General features: G+C 34.9%; 3 protein-coding genes across 3 annotated transcripts in view; 1 reads left to right on the forward strand and 2 right to left on the reverse strand.

The window, feature by feature from the left end:
- Positions 1-983: 983 nt before the first annotated feature.
- LOC111366013 (protein OS-9 homolog) lies at positions 984-6417 on the forward strand. Its single transcript, XM_022986625.1, has 8 exons — positions 984-1185; positions 1861-1937; positions 2935-3138; positions 3278-3349; positions 3663-3778; positions 4289-4355; positions 4440-4546; positions 5981-6417. The coding sequence occupies exons 1-8, from the start codon at positions 1095-1097 to the stop codon at positions 6150-6152; spliced, it is 906 nt and encodes a 301-aa protein (XP_022842393.1). The 5' UTR covers positions 984-1094; the 3' UTR covers positions 6153-6417.
- Positions 6418-6770: 353 nt separating this feature from the next.
- LOC111365506 (ubiquitin carboxyl-terminal hydrolase 22-like) lies at positions 6771-11418 on the reverse strand. Its single transcript, XM_022986062.1, has 6 exons — positions 10348-11418; positions 9834-9928; positions 9054-9112; positions 8775-8855; positions 8571-8638; positions 6771-7977 (listed from the first exon to the last, which is right to left on the reverse strand). The coding sequence occupies exons 1-6, from the start codon at positions 11321-11323 to the stop codon at positions 7196-7198; spliced, it is 2061 nt and encodes a 686-aa protein (XP_022841830.1). The 5' UTR covers positions 11324-11418; the 3' UTR covers positions 6771-7195.
- A 4574-nt stretch (positions 11419-15992) lies between these two features.
- LOC111365507 overlaps positions 15993-18946 on the reverse strand; it is a 14866-nt gene continuing 11912 nt past the window's right edge. The window contains exons 6-7 of the mRNA XM_022986063.1: positions 16236-16386; positions 15993-16142 (exon numbers count right to left, since the gene is read on the reverse strand). Of these exons, the coding sequence (XP_022841831.1) occupies positions 15993-16142; positions 16236-16386 (301 nt within the window). The remainder of the gene's footprint in view (positions 16143-16235; positions 16387-18946) is intronic.

Consider the following 18946-nt stretch of genomic DNA (forward strand, 5'->3'; position numbering starts at 1 on the left):
AAAATTAACTAGGGTTTTGGTTTTTAATTGCAAAGAAGGTCTTTAATTTTTATTTATTTTGTATTTTATGTCTTTAACTTTGTGTTGTTACATTATTATCCTTATACTTTAACTAATTAACACATCTTGTCCATAATGAAAGATTAGCACTTTGTGAGTAGATTTTGTCGGATATATGGTGAATGATATATTTTATATCTAAACATTAATGCGCACACAAATACCTTAGAAAGAAATTCGATAGAATTTCGTTTTTATCAAAATCAAGAAAAGTGGGAAAGAGAAGTGAAGAAAATGAGATCTTGATGGAAGCAATTGGTGTCCATAGTTGATTACAATTGCCTCCCGAGTACAATGATCACTTCGTGAGATAACAACATTTCAAATCTTGAAAAATTCCAAACCAAATAGTGTTTTGGCCTCTCTTATTAAACTAGAATTTTAATAAATGCAGAATAATTTACGAACTGTTATGGTATATGCAAAAATTGCAACATTGAATATATGACTCCGAGTACAAAATAAAGTGACCAATTGTACAATTATATGAGCCCAAATATAATAAGTGAAAAGTCGTGTTTGAAAATACACAACTTCATGTATGGAAACTAAAAACGTCTAACTATTCAAAAAAGACATGTTCAAAAAGATATGACTTTTAGGCTTAACAAATTCGAAAATATTTCACCATATTAGAATTTCAATTTTCAGCCATTTTCATGTTCATTTTCGACATTAATTTCTCATTCGCTCGAACTTGAATTCGAGCAAGCGTGGACTGATCCGAACTAACTCTCCCATAGCCGAGATGGCATGGCCCGTAAACCTGCCCAATTCTCACACTATCAGCTACTAGTCCAGATTGGGCCTATGCCCATTACCATTTTAGTTGTATGGCCTGGCCCACTGGCCCATCTCAAAAGCTGGCCGATATGATGACGTGGCTAGTTTTAATTCGTAGGATGACGTATATCATTCTTTCCACACTCGATTATTTCCTTCCACAACGAGAAGCAAAAGTTTGCAGGCTGAGTTTTGAGACTTGGACAGCAAATCGATAATCGAAAGTTTTCAAGTTATATGCAATTAAGAAGATGGGATTAACATGGTGCCTTGCCCTAATTTTAATCCCAAATCTCTTCTACCACGTCGTATCCTCCAATCAGATCATCTCTGTTCATACAGGTAAATTTTAATTTCTTTATCGAAAATCATTTCTCATTGAAAAGCGAATTAAGGGACAGGGATTTGAATTTCTATTGACCTTCGATTTTCTTAGCCTAAACAGTAATTATAATCATTTTTGAATATATTACTTTAGTGAGTTTCTCTTTTCAGATGAATTTTTTCGATGATTATTTTATTATTTTTTAGTTGAAGTGAAAATGAGAAATCTTCAATAGAGGATGCAGCTATTAATCAAACATATGAGTAGCATGATACTAGTTGATTCTATAATATATAGGATAAATACTGTTTTATTTTTGTTCTTCATTTTTGCTGGTTTACATGTGTTTAAAACTAAAATTACGAGTAGATATTGGGGAGATTGAATCACTAGCATGATGTCTGAGATGACAGAACCAATATTGTCGGGATTGATCGTACATATTTACGGTAAAATTAAGTATTTAGCTTTCTGGTTACAACGCGAATATTTTGATATTTTCATTATTTGAATCCTCTTAATGGAGTACTGTGGGATTATATGTGGCTGCTTGTAATGTTCTATTTAGGTCATCCATTTGTCATTTGGTTCTTGCTTTGAACCTGGTCCGATAATACGATTTTTTGCCTTTTAATTTACTGAAGGACTGTCCTTCAGGTTTTTGCTCTCATGCTGTCATACTGACTTTACAGGTGGGACATTTGGCCGGGGCTCTCGTGAACCAAAATTCAATATTGAATTCCATTCGGAAGACTCACCCTTCTTTTCTGTAAGTCATATAAATTAAGTAATCTCCTTTTTCTTGCATTGACCAAATTTTGCCAGTAGGAATAGATACATTATTAACATAGACGGTGCTTCCAAGTTAAATGCTGGATTGAAATGAGTTTTGATCTATGTAACCTAAATCAGTTTGCATTCTATTTTTCTAGAAGCCACCTCATGCAATAACGGCAGATGTGCGTCACATCAATTATATCTTTCTTTTTTGTTTGATATTTATACTTTCGGATATAAAAGTGGATGGTACTGTATGTCAAGAAAGAGATTCTTGACATTAGTAGACTAATTTATTCATTGGTAAGGCATTGATCTGCTGTTGCAATGACAGCAAAATTAGGACATTTTGGCCTTATATGATACTTTCTTGTGAACATAATAAGAGATCTAAGTAAGCCGTGACTAGTTAGAAGCCGTATGAATGAAGCCTTCTTCAGAGTCTCATCATAGTTGCACATTGTTCATCCACAAGTATTTTGGTGATATGGCGACTTGTTGCATATACTCGTGTAGCAGCATCTCCTTGGGCCTGTGCAGAACTTATTTTTGTCTTCTAATTTATAGGATTAGATGAAAAAAGTAAAAGAACTTCTTTCTGTCACCATTTCCTTTTGTGTTTAATGTAGTGGTTAATGAATTTTGACTGTGTGACTTTTAGAAGAGAAAGCTACACACTTTGTATAGCATCCATGATATGGAATATCTTTTAGGTACTTTATTTGTTTCTGTATGTGGGATCACTGATTTTAGAGTAAATAGTAGATAATAACTGTCTGCAAGATTTAGTTTGTGCACATGCATTTTTCTGTTATACTAGGTGGATGTTTTTCTGGAGGATGGGAAATTATTCTTTAATTCTCCTTTCTTTTCTATGCTGTAGTATTCATTTTTCACTCACTAAGCATACTAAAATCAGTATAATTCTTCATATCCTTTATCTCCAAATTTTGCTATCATTGACGTGTAGTTGATTATCTACTTTTCAGGACGATGACCAGGAATCTTTGATTATGCCCAATAAAAATGGAGAAAAGTTTCTTTGTTTTTTGCCTAAAGTAGAGAAATCAAAGGGTGGGAAGCTAGTTAGTCTACAGAACACAAGTAGTATGATATTGGAGACAGAGAAAACAATGAAAGTAAAGACACCAGACGAGTTACTTGAAGTGCTTAAAGATCGGTGTTTTATTAGGGTAAGGATCCATCCCAATCACCCCTCCCCCTCCGCACCCTGGCACATGTGCCATGTTAACCTATATAGCTAGTTCAAACTTCAAAAGTTGGTTATTGTGCATACTTAACTAGATTGGGGCACTTTTATAATAAATGCAGCAAGAAGGATGGTGGTCATATGAGTTCTGCTATCAGAAGTGGTTGCGACAAATTCATTTGGAGGAGACTAAGGTAATTTTTGACTATTAGGATTTATTTCGCTATAAGAAAGTTCCTTCGATTTTGGATATGTCATAACGTCTTTTACAATGTTGAAATTAATAAAAATATCCAACCCTTGTTGGTTTACTTTGAGAATATTTTAGAAGTGTCATGTATGTTAAGTTTTGTGGTCTGAACTTTGACCATTATATCACTTATTTAATTAAATTAAGAAACTGATCAGATGATTATATTAGTCTAGAAACTTCACTTGTTTATGTTTCTTTCCATCTTGATATTTCTACGCCAGTATAGATGATATATGGGCTGTAACATCTTGTAGATGGTTCAAGAATTCTTTTTGGGTGTTTATGATGAAAATGCTACGACAGCTTTCAATCAGAACCTTCCTGACATCTCTTTATTGAAAGATCCTCGCTCAAGTGATGCATCTCAAAGGTATAGATTTTAGACATGCATTTTATTTTCTAAATTCACCTATAGGTGGGGCCTTGGCTGATCCCTACCTGTAGATTAGATTAGAAAAGAGACTACAGTAGGCGTAGCCTAGAACCTTAACTCCTTACCTAGGGAAAAGGAGGAGCAATACTAGCAAAATATCAAAATACCATTCTGCTGGCACTCTACCACTAAAGCTTGTGTACCATCTTCAATAGAACCTAGTGGTTACTCCTAGAAGGAAATCGTAAATATACCATAAAAATCCTGGTGCTAGAAGGAAAGCTCAAAACTACCATAATAAAAATCCATATATGGGAGGATTATAAAAACACTAGAAATACTCAATTATAAAAATACCTAAACCATCCCTAATTTCCTTTATTGGGCTGCATCGATTTCTTTCCAGCCAAATGAACCAAATAATGAGTATTAGTGGTTTATTTACTGATAGAAGAGTGTTTTATTGCTAAATTGACTCTATAATTATGATACATGATCATTGTGTAGGTACCATGCTCATCTGTTCAACAATGGAACTCTCTGTGATTTAACAAATCAGCCTCGGGAAACAGAGGTAGAAAATATTCAAATTTATACTCACTTCTCTTATTTTTAGTATTGTTCTTCATGATTTTAGTCCTTTTGTCTTCAATTCCAGGTCAGATTCGTTTGTTCAGAGCCCAAAGCAGTGATAAGTTCTATCACTGAATTGTCAACATGCAAATATGCACTCACATTCCATTGCCCAATGCTTTGCCAGCACCCGTAAGTCTGACTCTCTCTCTCTCTCTGTGTGTGTGTGTGTGGGTGTAGGGGGGGGGGGGTGGAAGTTCTTAGGGGGGCAGAGTTTACACATGCATAACGCTTGCACTTGCAAAAGTACACTACGTTTTTGGACTCGAAGGCTCATTTAGATGCACACCTTAACAGTGTGCTTTGGTTAGGGCAATCTTTATATTATCTTCTGAACAGTTTATTGTATCTAAATGGCCAATATTATACAGTACAGTTGATTCAAATTTAGTCTGAGGGGTGGGTTTGAGGTTGCTTCGTGATATCTGGATGCACTAGCAATAATTGATATGAACTCTTAGTATTACTGCACTTGGAAAATTGTGAACTCTTCAATGTTCACGACCTTTATCTTGTTGCTGGCTTAAGAAATTAAAATTTCAAAGAAATGTTCATTTGGTACTTGATAACAAGTTGTCTACATAACATATTAAACAAACATAATATTACTCCACCGTTAGAATCTGAAAAATACGATCCCCAAGACACCTCAACATATTATTATGGTTCTGTATGCTATATTATTTGCTTTACAGTAAATTACTAAGTTGTAACTAAAATTCAAATGACTCGTAAATTGTTTCCCTTACCATACAATTCAAAGGGAAAATTAAGCAAAATAAAATAACGAAATAGATGAGTAATAATATAAAAAATATAATAAAATTCTCCAAGAAACTAATTTAAAGTTTTATTCATACAAATAATAAATAATAATAAGAGTTACACCCCCATATAATTTTATTAATTCACGCTAAAATAGACAATTATTCTATATCTATTACTGTATAATCTTCTGGCCTTATGAGACTAACGTTCTTTTTCTTAAAAATTGTGGCCTGAAATACAGCACAAAATAAAGAGACAATTATAATTATGACAATAAGCAAAAAGAGTAACACCAATGCGGGGGGACTCTTGAGAGCTGGAAATATTCATGATATTATGAATATTGACACGAAAAAGCACCTCTTCAGGCGACAACTCTCTCATTTATGTAATCAGCTTATTCTTAACAAAGTTCACAACTACAATTGTATGTGTTTGTCTGTTTAGAATATATTCAATCATCTACAGCAGAAAATTATATTCTTCTTTTATTGTTCATTGCATGGCACTCTTCAATTGAAAATATAAGAGGATCTAGCTGTTTATTTCAATAGAAATATATTGGATAAATCATGATATTGAAGGAAAAGCATTCCATAATGTGAACTTTTTTAATGAGGGAACAAATTCCAATTATGATTCAAAGTTGAGTTGCAAATTTATTAAATATTTATTTGTAGTTCGCTATACTGATGGTGGGTTCTGGGCGTTTTCGCTTTGCGATTGGCATGATTGTGGGGTTCTTGTTTGTGCCTATGTACTTTCATAAGTTGCTTTAAGCATTTCAGTTGTACACAGGTTATTCCAAGAAGAAAGACCAGCGTCACATACAATTCACTGTAATGCACTTCCAAAGGACTTGAAGGAGTCAAAGGTGGAGGAAGATGATTTTCAAGAAAGAAAAATAAGTACGGTCACTGAGGTCGAGAATTTACCTTCTTTCGATTCAGAAGTGCATGATGCGGTATAAAATATAAGACCGAATCATGGGGGAGGAGTTCTCTCAATATTACGATGGCTGCAATGAATTTTTGGCTTTCAGTGTAGGAACCAGTCTGGGAATTGAGCATCATTTCTTCCAGATGTGGTAAAAACGAAGTTGTTCTTAGATCAAGATATTAGGGCTCTTGATGGATTGGATGAGTCGAATCAAAGTAATCTTTCGCGTGTAACATTAAGAATCTCGTTTGTGAGGCAATATGATAATACTTTTTTTTTTAATTTTTTTGGTTTAATATAGTTATAAATTCCCGGTTCATCATGTGGTGTGCGTATAGTGATAAGATTTCAAAAAGGTCTAAAAGGTAAGCTATTTAACAGATACTTTGATCTCCGCTTCTCCAGGAACAGGCACAATATGGTAGCGATCAAGGCTGGTCAGTCAGTCTTCCGTGCTTTATTTGTGATATTTAGATATTGCGGATACTAGGAAAAAAAAGACATTTTGCAACCTTTTTATCGAACTTCAGTGGATAATGATAATTCCCCTTTGCAGTTAAAAATAAGCTAATAAAACGTTCCTAGTAGTCAAATACCATTCGTACCTAAATCCCCACAACCAACACACAAAAAAGAGACCCGACGTACATTAGACCCAAAAGACAAATGATATCACATTTCACAACCCACAAGCGTATCTTAAACGCATAAATGAGGTAAGATGGCGAAATTGAGGTCAGATGGTTCTTTTATCAAATTACTGAAATGCATAATCAATACAAGTCTACGAACTCGTACCAACCAGTCACCTACCAGTCCTTTTTCAAGCTCAGAATGAAAAAAACATTCCAACTATATCAGTTTCCAAACCAGTGGTTAATCGTCATTTCCAAGTGAAACCGGGCTTTATAAACTCAGATTTGTACAATTATCCTCCAGAATCAGAATATTGCCCGTCAAGATAAACTTGCGGAATCAGCCAGCTTGGGGTCTCAAAAATTGGACAAGATATTCCACAACACAACCAGTTCGGAAATTATATAATCCTATATATCTCTGTGTACCTGCATTTCTTCACCAATTCTCTTTTCTTCCAGCTTCTCTCGTCTGTTGGCTTGCTCTATAGTAAAGCGTTTTTTGCACATAAAATATCATGTATCCTTGGGCAGCCCTCACAGTGTTGTCATTAACTTGAGTGATCCATGCATCATCACACTTGTACCAGTGGTTGTTCAATCTCAAATATGTCACGTAATGGCCAGCATCGAGTTTGCCAGCATGAGTTATGACAGCAAACAACTCAAACTCTGAAGAGAAATCAACAGAAGCATCTTCCTCATTCCCGTCAAATGAGAAGATTCTGTTTCCATACCGACTTCTTAAGATGGATGAAGAGAGGTACGGTGCCATGTCCAAGGAAAAGGGGAACTGTAGATAGCGGTCAATCTTTCTTGACATTTTACGGATTGGGGAGTGCTCAAATCTTTTTATGTGAAAACAATAAACGAGAGGAAGCTTTCTTATGGACATCTGCTTAAGCGATTCCTGCCTCACTTTACAATTTTGACAGAAGAACTTTTGCTCAGACCCTAATCTCTCGGGTCTAGTGAAACGATCTAGACAGCCCATCAAGGTTGACAAGCTTGAGTTTTGATCGGGATCTGCATCATCATGGGATGCACGATTTGATTTTGTAAATGCCGTTTTCGTAGAACCACCATGATTTGGTTCCAGGTCCAATGAGATATCTACACATGGATCATATGTTGTAGACGTAAAACCACAGGATGTACACATGACATCAGATCGCAATATGCCAGAGAATACACGGTGAGCAATACAACAATCTCCACTACCTGCACAAGAAAAAACCCAGTGGTTACCTTGTATCCCTGACCACAACCAACGGCTAGTAATAATTAATCAATTCTTAGAACATTCTTCCTATCTTATGGCTATATTCCCGCACAAATGGTTAATGCATCAATAGTATTGATTGAGACGGCAATTATTGATTCACACACTATAATAATGCTACATAACAATATATCAACCTGCCCCATGGCTTAGCAACATGTTATTATATGATTGATTTATTTGTTGGGGAGAACACGAGTTTCTCTAAATTGAACTAGTGGCATACTGTGAGGGATTCAGCAACACATTTTCCAAGGGATGACTGGAATGTTGCAGCTTAAGATAATTGTTCAATTGCGTTAAACAAAGTTGTGAATTCTTTCTCCGAAGGGGGGAAAAAGGAATAGCTCCAGATAAAAGAGGACAATAATTTTTTGAAACAAAAGGATTTTAACTGGGCAGAACCTAGCAAGCCGCAAGGTGAGATAAGCTGTCCTGAGGTCCTGAGGTAAACACCCTAAAAATGGCACATCTTGAGTCAACCAGCAAAATTAGTTTTGACACAAGAACCCTATGTTGAAAGCCAAGAGACCAAAGATAATGAGACTTACTGGAGTGAAGCAGAAGGCAAGCTTGTGGTCTGAAATAATGGCTCTATATCTGATAGCAGTTCTCAATTCCTAAGGCAACAAGAAGACCTAAACCCGCTTCCTGCATTTAAAAATTCCATTATCTATTCCAGAATTTAGGAACACCTAGATAAGATGTGATACCGGATTAGAGAAGAAAAGGGTACAGGACGGATCTTGAAATGTTCATGTTACGATATTGCTGATTGTTGAAGAAGTTTAGTATCTTCTTAAGAGTCGTGACTAATCTAAAACAAACATGACTTAAAAGTCGTCAGAGAACAAAAAGGTCCTTAAAAAAAAAAAAAGTAAAGCAAATGCATTACCAAGAGAAAATTGGAGGTCTCAAATCTTAACCAAAGCTCTCTTCCTTTTCTTTCCATCTTTCAATTAATTTTATTTATTGAATACAAAATCTAGCCTAACATGAATCTTCAAGATCATACAGGATAAGAAGAATTTTCAGGTAACCTTTTTGTCGGCACTTAGCAGCAATTGCAGAAGACTTGACACAATGAACATAACATAACATAAATTTTTCTCCAAAGATAAATATTAAATAAAATAATAATAATAATAATAATAATAATAATAATAATAATAATAATTATTATTATTATTATTATTATTATTATTATTATTATTATTATTATTATTATTATTATTATTATTTTATTTAATATTTATCTTTGGAGAAAAATTTATGTTATGTTATGTTCATTGTGTCAAGTCTTCTGCAATTGCTGCTAAGTGCCGACAAAAAGGTTACCTGAAAATTCTTCTTATCCTGTATGATCTTGAAGATTCATGTTAGGCTAGATTTTGTATTCAATAAATAAAATTAATTGAAAGATGGAAAGAAAAGGAAGAGAGCTTTGGTTAAGATTTGAGACCTCCAATTTTCTCTTGGTAATGCATTTGCTTTACTTTTTTTTTTTTTAAGGACCTTTTTGTTCTCTGACGACTTTTAAGTCATGTTTGTTTTAGATTAGTCACGACTCTTAAGAAGATACTAAACTTCTTCAACAATCAGCAATATCGTAACATGAACATTTCAAGATCCGTCCTGTACCCTTTTCTTCTCTAATCCGGTATCACATCTTATCTAGGTGTTCCTAAATTCTGGAATAGATAATGGAATTTTTAAATGCAGGAAGCGGGTTTAGGTCTTCTTGTTGCCTTAGGAATTGAGAACTGCTATCAGATATAGAGCCATTATTTCAGACCACAAGCTTGCCTTCTGCTTCACTCCAGTAAGTCTCATTATCTTTGGTCTCTTGGCTTTCAACATAGGGTTCTTCTTGTGTCAAAACTAATTTTGCTGGTTGACTCAAGATGTGCCATTTTTAGGGTGTTTACCTCAGGACCTCAGGACAGCTTATCTCACCTTGCGGCTTGCTAGGTTCTGCCCAGTTAAAATCCTTTTGTTTCAAAAAATTATTGTCCTCTTTTATCTGGAGCTATTCCTTTTTCCCCCCTTCGGAGAAAGAATTCACAACTTTGTTTAACGCAATTGAACAATTATCTTAAGCTGCAACATTCCAGTCATCCCTTGGAAAATGTGTTGCTGAATCCCTCACAGTATGCCACTAGTTATCTTTCTCTTCTAAGCAGATGCACCCCACTAAGTACACAGCCAATACATTTCCACCATATAAAATGAATGCACACTAATTTTGTAACAATGATAAAATAGCTAGCATTTACTGGATAAATTACGAACTACGGAAACCTGATATTAATATTTATACAATCTCGGTGAAAACACAAAACACATAAATGCGGACCTGTATAAAAACTTTGCAGGGCTATAAGGTATCCGGTCCCCCGAGAACACTGCCGAAAACATTGCATCCAAATCACACGCCAAACACAGCAGCGGATTCTTACTGTTACTGTGTTCAGTCTTTCGTGTAATAATGGTTTTATTTTCTCGCTGGCAGTAAAATCGGTTGTGCTTATCGCTCAGAAAGAAATTCCTCAACGGCGGAGTGTGAAGCAACGCTTGCAACACGGAGTTCATAAAACATGTGTTTCCCAGATTGTTGAGACCTCTCAATCCCCAAGGAAGATCTGATTCACCATCAATTAAACTCACCGATGAACGGTCTTGGCTCGGTGAGTCACCGGGTTGACTCGGCGGCAAGGGGCTCGAGTTCTGCGCCAATAAGACCCTCTCCTTGAGATCCGGTGTCCAGAACTTGTAATCCACGCGGCGGCGCTTATGAAAATTCTCAGGCGGGATGGCCGATCCAATCCCCATCGCAACGGCGTTGGTCTGGGCGGCAACCACAGCAGCGTCGAAGTCCCGATCATACACTTGTTCCTCACACGCAGAGCAGAAGAGTTCAGCGCGGTCGACATCAACCATAACATAATGAGAAGATTCCGCCACGTGAGTAGCCGTGTGGGTGCGGCAAGTGACGGTGGCGCATGATACACAGGCGTATAGCCGTGGTGGCGAAAGGCCACACGAGCTACATTGTACGACCTCGCCCGGTGGATCACGACGGATGGCGGCGCGGCCCAGCGGTCGGATCCGAAGACACTCCTGAAGCTTCCCGAACGGATTTGTCCCTAAATGCGAACGTAGCTGCGACAGATGCCGGCAAGAACAATTAGGGTTTGAAACTACTGTAAAATTGCTTCGAAGATTCTTGTGATCTGATGACGATGATGACATTGGATTTGAAAAGCGTAAAATCAGACACCGCATGAAATGTGGAAATATAAAGAATGCGATTGAAACAACCAAACTTCATGGATTTTGCATGGATAACAAAATAACAAGCTGATTTTGTCCATTCAGATCTGAGAAATTCATGTCCTTTTATTGTATTTTTTTTTTATACCCACGTATCCCAACTTCGCCATACTAAATTCTGGACCTTTAGTCATCGACCTTTGTGACTCGAGAAGGTAAATCGCAGGTTATGCCCTTATTGGCTCCCAGGTTCCCACTTGGTTTATACTCCTCACCCCAAGAGAATCCTCCTCACTACGTTAATCAGGAATCGAACTCTCCACACTGAGATTGCAAGCCCGTCATAGTATTGTATTTTTGACTCAGTGTACAGATGAACAGAAACAAGAGAATTTTTGAAATTTTCTGATTTTTATTTTGAAATAGGTAAAATTACATAATATCAAGGTTTAAACATCATAATTTAAAAATGAGGGCCAAAGTTCATTATTTAGAAATCAGATATTGATTTAATAATTTAAATATTAAATATTTGACCCAAACTCAATTTCAACCCTAATTCCTCTCTCTCTCTACCATCTATATTCTCTTCCTTTTCTCTACCATAAAATAACATTGTTGCCACTAGCGGCGAAGCTCTGAAGCAACCTTAACGACAACTATCTTGTTTGTTTTCACTCTCTTCTCCTCTAAACAACCTCACTCAGTAGCTCCATCGTTTTTCAATCTCCTCGTCGATAGCGTTCACTTACTCCGACGATGACTTATTTTTGTAGCCCGCTAATGCAGCGTTGCGACGCTGTTGCGAACACAACTTCGTAATACTGCAATTCTTGGTGTCGACTAGTGCCGACGTTGGGGGGTTTGGGATTTTTTTCTCTCTCTTCCCGATCTGAGGAGGTTGTAGTGAATCGTAAATATAGGCGATAGTATCGTGCAGTGGCGGTGGTAACCGCGATTTGGGGGTTAGTTGGTAGAATTGGTGGTTGTGGTTACAAGAAGAGGTTGATTAGAGGTGTAGTTGGCGAGGTTGTTGATTGAACTGGTGTTGTGGTCACAAGAAGAGGTGGTTGTGTGTCGGTTGAGATCGTGGTAAGGTTGTAGCTTGTGTATTGTTGGTATGTTTGGTGGTGGCAATCGTGGTGGTTTCTAGCGACGGTGAAGTGGTTGGTGGTTTGAGAGTTGATTGTCGTGGTTTTTGTTAGCAGTTAATTGGATTTGGTGGTGACGATTTTGTTGATGGTGATATCGTGGTGTTGGGGGCGATGTTGACGGGGTGAGAGTAGTGGCAAGTGGTTGTGTTGGCTGTGGAGGCGGAGGCGGTATGTGTCCTACTATTTGACCTGTGACCGACTATATAACTGTGGTCTTAAAATTTGATAATTGTGACTAACAAATTCTAAAATATGTGACTGACTTATAAATTGTGACGTATAATTTTTTCATCCTTGACTAGTAAAATAAATTGTGCCCTATATAATTTTTGATTTATGAACTCGAAATAATTTGTGATCGATTAATTTGATAATACGTGACTAATAAATAAGTTTGTGACCTATAATTATTACTTGTGACCATTAATGGTATAAATGAGGCCTTATTATTTTTAATTAATAAATAAAAAAACTTGATTTTTGCATTTTTTAAAACTTTAGACATGAAATTTGAATTGTCCATACTTAATGTCTTAATTGTGAATTTTTCACTTTGCAATATTTAGGCCCTCGTTGAGCCACATTATTTTCATAAGAACGGATTTTTTATTAATTTATTGATGGAAAATATGTGTTTAAAAAATAAGGAAAAATTTTAAATTTACGTATAATATTATCTTATTGAAGAATGTGTTATTAGAATGATATCAAATTACTGTTTAAAAATGTATCTTTCTGAAAGAATGTAAATCAAACAGGCCTAGAAGGAAAATGAAAAATGAGATTACTTGCAAGGTTCAAAGAGTTCTTTAAATGGAAAAATTAGTTCCTCGTTTGATTCCCATTACTTTAAAGATATTTATTTTTCTCTGTTATTTTTAATAACACATTTTCAATAAAATGATATTACATACAAACTTAAAATTTTTCCATATTTTTTAATTACACATTCTCTATTAAAATACTATTTTAAAATACTTTTTTTTGGTAAAAAAAAATGAGGCTGAAACATGCTCTAGGAATGATCATGGGTTGGATTGGATCGGTTTTGGACCTGATCCAAACAAGCCAAGTTTGCCTGCTTGGGTAGGATTGGTCGATTTTTATCTTTCAAATATTCAGAAAATAACATAAGTTCTCATCTTTCACTACCACCACATCCTCGTTGTCGTCCCTGAAAAATCAAATACCAAATTGCAAGTCCCACTATTGCTATAATAAGAACCTTGACATTTAATGACCTCAAATAAAATTACTTACTTGTAGCATCGCGCCGACGAACTTTGAGAAGGGTAAATTTTGAAATATAATATTAGGAATATTTTTTATTATTAAAACATATGAGAATATTTTTGAGAAAAATCTAATGAACATATTAAGAGCCTGTTTGAGCCACATTATAATGAGAATGAGAATGAGAAATAGAGCCGTTATGGGCCCCACACCAGAGATAGAAATTCAAAAATGGTGACTTGATGTGATGGACAACGGTCATATTTTTCATTTTAATGAGGTAAAAATGTGGCTCAAACAGGGGCTAAATTGGTTTTATATTTATCATATATATTTTCTTTCATGCATTGGATAGAGTTTAACCCATAATTACCTAAATATAACCAATCGCCACTCTTATTCAAAATATTTCACCTACAAAAATCCAAATTAAAAGAAAAGTTTTGATTCTATTGAAAACTAGAAAAGTAGAGAAATAAAAATATAACACACATATGTATAACTTTAAAGAATTAAATCGACATGTCAATGTCCTACTTTTTTGAAAATCCTGTGTTGGCATGCTCAAGTTGTAGGGCTGGACATGGTCCAATTTAGGTTCGATTCGTTGGTTCTAAAGAGAATCGAACCAAACCCAAATTGTCCGATGTTTGGCAAGTAGAACCATTGGGTTCAAAATTAATTATAAAAATCGTATGGATTTGGTTCTATTCGGTTCGGTTCCATTTGGTTCATGAGTTCCATTTAGTAATTAAATTTTCTTAATATTTACAAAAACACTACATTAATTCAACTAATAATATGTTCGATCATAACTTTTACAAAATAACATAGTCCAATTTTATGTATTATTTGTGCATATCTTTGTTGAGTTTTTCATAGATTTGATTGTTAAAGTTACAGAAAGGGGAATATAGCAAACTTACAATAATGAAGAGAGGCGTAGCCAAGCTTCCAATTCGATTTTTCCAAAACTTTAGAAATAACACTATTGTAAAATAATAGATTTAGATAAAACTTATGTCAATTTGATTAAGTTGGGATTGTGCTGAACATTAGAAATAGAAAAATTATATTTTGGGTTTGAGATAAATTAATTTGTTAGCAAATTTATTAACAAATTAATTTAGAAAAAATAAAATAATTTGGGTTATTTAAGATAAATAAATTTAAAAACAAGGGAGATTCGATTCTTATTCGGTTCTTTGGTCTGGAACCGAGAACCGAAATGAACTGAACCATTCGATTCTCAATTCAGATATCCGTTCGGGTATTTAATTTAAAAAGAATAGCTCGATTTGGATCCTGATTGATCCGATTCGATTCAAGAGTTTTGTCCAGCCCTATCAAGTTATGTCATGCCCTGATCCATGCTTCTTCCCTTAGTTTCAAAGTGCCAAATTAGAAACATGCTTCCACACCGGAGGGTTTTTCAATATATGTTGGCCGGTTTTAAAGTTTTTGAATATTCCAAGACTGCTGGTTTAAGAAAGCTATGCATGTTTAGTTTTTAAAGGTATTTACAAACTATTAACAGGATGGGTCATGGAGTTCTTGCCTTTTAGATTGATTGAAAATTAGAAGAGATGGAACTGCAAAATAATTTAAGATAGAAGATATATTGTTCTTAGCTTCCATATATCTGCAAATCCACATAGGAATTGAATAATAATCTAGAAACAGAAAATGTGATGTAATGAATTAATGAAAGAGTGAACCTAGTGGATTTTCCAAAAATGAAATGAAATTTTGGGCTTAGGAATCAATTTTAAAGTAAAAACCATGTCAGTTTGGACTTAATGTAAGCTAATTATGAAGGTTCTCACTGGATCCCTCATGTTGTCTAAAGTTCTTGCATGCAGACAGTTCATTAGTAATTCACTTAGTTCAATTGCAGATGAAAGATCCCTGTTGTACTAATTGTTCCTGCAGGAAAATTGCTCTACTGGGAAAGAGATAATGTTAGACTTTCCTATAATTCTCCAATGGAAGATGCTGGATGTTGCTTTTGAAATCTTCCAAGACCTAAGCTTTCTGACCAGGTAGACATAAAACAAAGAAGAGAGATTTTGTGAAGGAAATGGGGAAGGACCATCAGATTCCCCCTGCTGTCTTATTGTTCCAGCGCTACATCTATGTCGCTGAAGGTCTTATGCTGGTAATGATCATGTAAGATGAATATTTGGTTCAAATTTTCAGTCATAAGGTTGTGCTCTGTTTGGTTTTGACATTACTAAACACAGCACAGTAATTGAGTGATGTGTAATTTTCAAGTTTTGACGAATAACTTCTGATTAATGCTGTACCATATAAAATCTGTTGCGGTATAAATTATCAGAGCTGAGTTTTATCAAGAGAGTGAGCAACAAGATCCATTTTACAGAATAGGTGGAAGCTCTTAAAGCAATAGATTGTGAAAGTGGAAGCTTTGCATCTGGTTTATCCTATTTTCTCGATAAATCTTTTACTCATAATGACTTCATACCAATCATTTAGCTCAAATATTAGGTGCATATTAGGTAGTAGTGGACACGCACGTTTGTACAGTATAATAACAAGATTGTAACTTCCTTATTGATGATACTATCCATCGTATCATACTCTGTACCAAACACGTCGTAAAATTTCTTTTGTACCCTGTTGTGATATTTCTTGGCTGTCTCTTTTTTGGTTATTCCTTTCTGCCAACTGTGACTTGTGAACAAGAAAATTAGTTGAATTCTTGAAACTTTTGGTTAGTATGTTATTTAATTTTCTTTTTATTTATTAATCAATCAATTATTGTATCTTTCAGTAATTTGTTGTCCATAGAATTATTTAATGAAAAGGAAATAAGAAAAGGACCATAAGGTCCATAACAGACGTAAATTGGTATGAGAGTTTATACGGTGGTTCTGAGGTCTATTCTATTAGCTACGGTGACCGAGCATGTTTGGCTTTGCTTCTTTCTCAAAGAAAGTCATTTTAAATTTTAGCAAATTTTTTTTCGAGCTCAACTGCTTTTTGCCACACGAATGAAGAGCACAACATTCTTGACCCTGTCAACCGTTATTAAACTTAGACTGCGTTTGACAACCATTAAAATGAGTTGTTTTGAGAAAATGAATTTTTGAATAGTGATTTTTTTGGAGGATGTGTGACTACAATGTAGGAAAATGTTTTGAATTTACATGCAGAATATTTAATTTTGAGAATGTGTAATTGAAAATGAATTTGAGAAAAAAAAAAGTTTTGTTTTAATGAGTGTCAAATACGGGCTTAAAGTATTTTTTTTGAGGACCCAATATAGCTTTTAGCATTATTTTCTATGCATCATTTTGTCTCATTTCATTTGCAAATTAACGATTTTGATAACATGACAAAACAAAATCTTTAAATTTTCAAACGATTTGCGGTGACAAATGTGAAACTTAGTTTAAAGTTCAGTAAAAATTAAAAGTAAAGTGATGGTTAGGAAAAAAATTTATAGTGATTATATTTGAAAAAGTTTTAAAGCTCAGGGACTGCTGGGAAACAGAATAAATAAATTGATTTTCATGATTCAGAGCATAAATTTTTGGGTAATTATATTAATATCACAATTTTTTTTACACCACAATTTAATTGTATTAAAAATCCTCAATCTTTTCTTATTAATTTGGCTATGCAATACATCAAACTCTAAATCAACTGTAAGTGTTTTGCCTTATATCCAATCGATTTAGGTTGTAAACGCTTTTAATATATTTAATGCATTTGATTTTGACGAGATCTATTATTTATTTAAATTAATTTTGTGATAAATAATATTAAATAATAGAATTCGAAGATCCAAGTTTTAGGTAATCTGTTAATCACAAGGAGTTGTGATTGTGAGATACAAATTACATATAATTGGATCTTGAATAAACCATGGTCGTAAGTAATAACGAGATGCGGATATCGTTGATACAGTTAGACCATCACGTGTGGCATTTCTTACTTGTGAAGTAAGTAGCTGATCTCACGAGTTAAAGTGTGGTGACACTTAAATGAACACGTGGATGTTTTGTTATAGAACAAAACATTGGAGACCCACTAAAAGATTCCACATGGGTAACTATCGGAGTGTCAGTGGTTAATCTCTAACGTTCGGTAGTGGAATTGGTCATTTGACTTGAGGTCGTCATGCTACATTATATGAGGATAGTCATACTTTGGCAGTGTTGGATGTTGCTCTGAAAAGGGCCGCTAATACGACATCGTTCGGGTACGTTAAGAATCGTATGAAGGTTGTGATTGATCAATAAAGGATTCATCACTCTTAGATAGTAGGAGATTATGATCTGCGTTTTATTCAATTAAGTCGATGATGAAATCCTTGGCCAAGGTGTACTCTTAAGTCGAAAAGGAGTTTTCGGTTTATATTGACTTGATAGTGGAGTGAAAGATATGATCGATGATCGAGATTGACACAATTCCATATCTCGTAATTGATCGGATCATATTGATGAAGGGATAATAGTTTCATGGTAAACGAACGAATTTGGTTTTATCATACCACGTAATATTTCCCGTCACATGTATTGCCCTGACACATTGCTAGATGTCAATCAGGGACGGCGAGTGTGAATTGACGATAAATTAAAAGGGTGTTTTAATTTATCAATTTTGATTAGATCAAAATAATATTTCACGACGTTAGGTATCGTGGTTGGAAACCTAATGGGTCGCACACAAAAGAGAATTGGAAGATTGCAAATTGCCAATTGGTTAATTTAACAATCGTTGGATAAATTAATTAATTGGATTTGTTATTATATTCCCGAATTAATTAATTGGATTAATTAATTCACGGACCAGGTTTAATTAATTGGATTAATTAAATATTGGACCGGACCGGACCGGACCGGGCAGGGTCCGTTTGGGTTTATATATATACATAGTTAGGGTTTGAGGTCCATAAAGTTTTCATTATTCTTACTGGCACAAGAGAAAAACCCTAGCAGTTGCAGTCTATTCTCTGTGTGGATTTCATTGGTGGCTGGACAATTGGACAGCTGTGGGAGGCAGATTCAAAGTGCTGAAAAGGAATAACGCGAAGGAGTTTGCAAATTAAATAAAAGATATATTTCTTATCACAGTTTTTATCTAAATACAAAGTTGAATTCTGAATGGGAATTGAAATTTGTTAAATTCCGCTGTGTATGTTTAAGTAAATTCCCAACAGTGGTATCAGAGCCAACTTTGTATTTATTAGGAACTGTTTAACGTGTTGATTAAATTAAAT

This window comes from Olea europaea, chromosome 17, assembly GCF_002742605.1.
Source record: "Olea europaea var. sylvestris chromosome 17, O_europaea_v1, whole genome shotgun sequence".
Classification (NCBI taxonomy): domain Eukaryota; kingdom Viridiplantae; phylum Streptophyta; class Magnoliopsida; order Lamiales; family Oleaceae; genus Olea; species Olea europaea.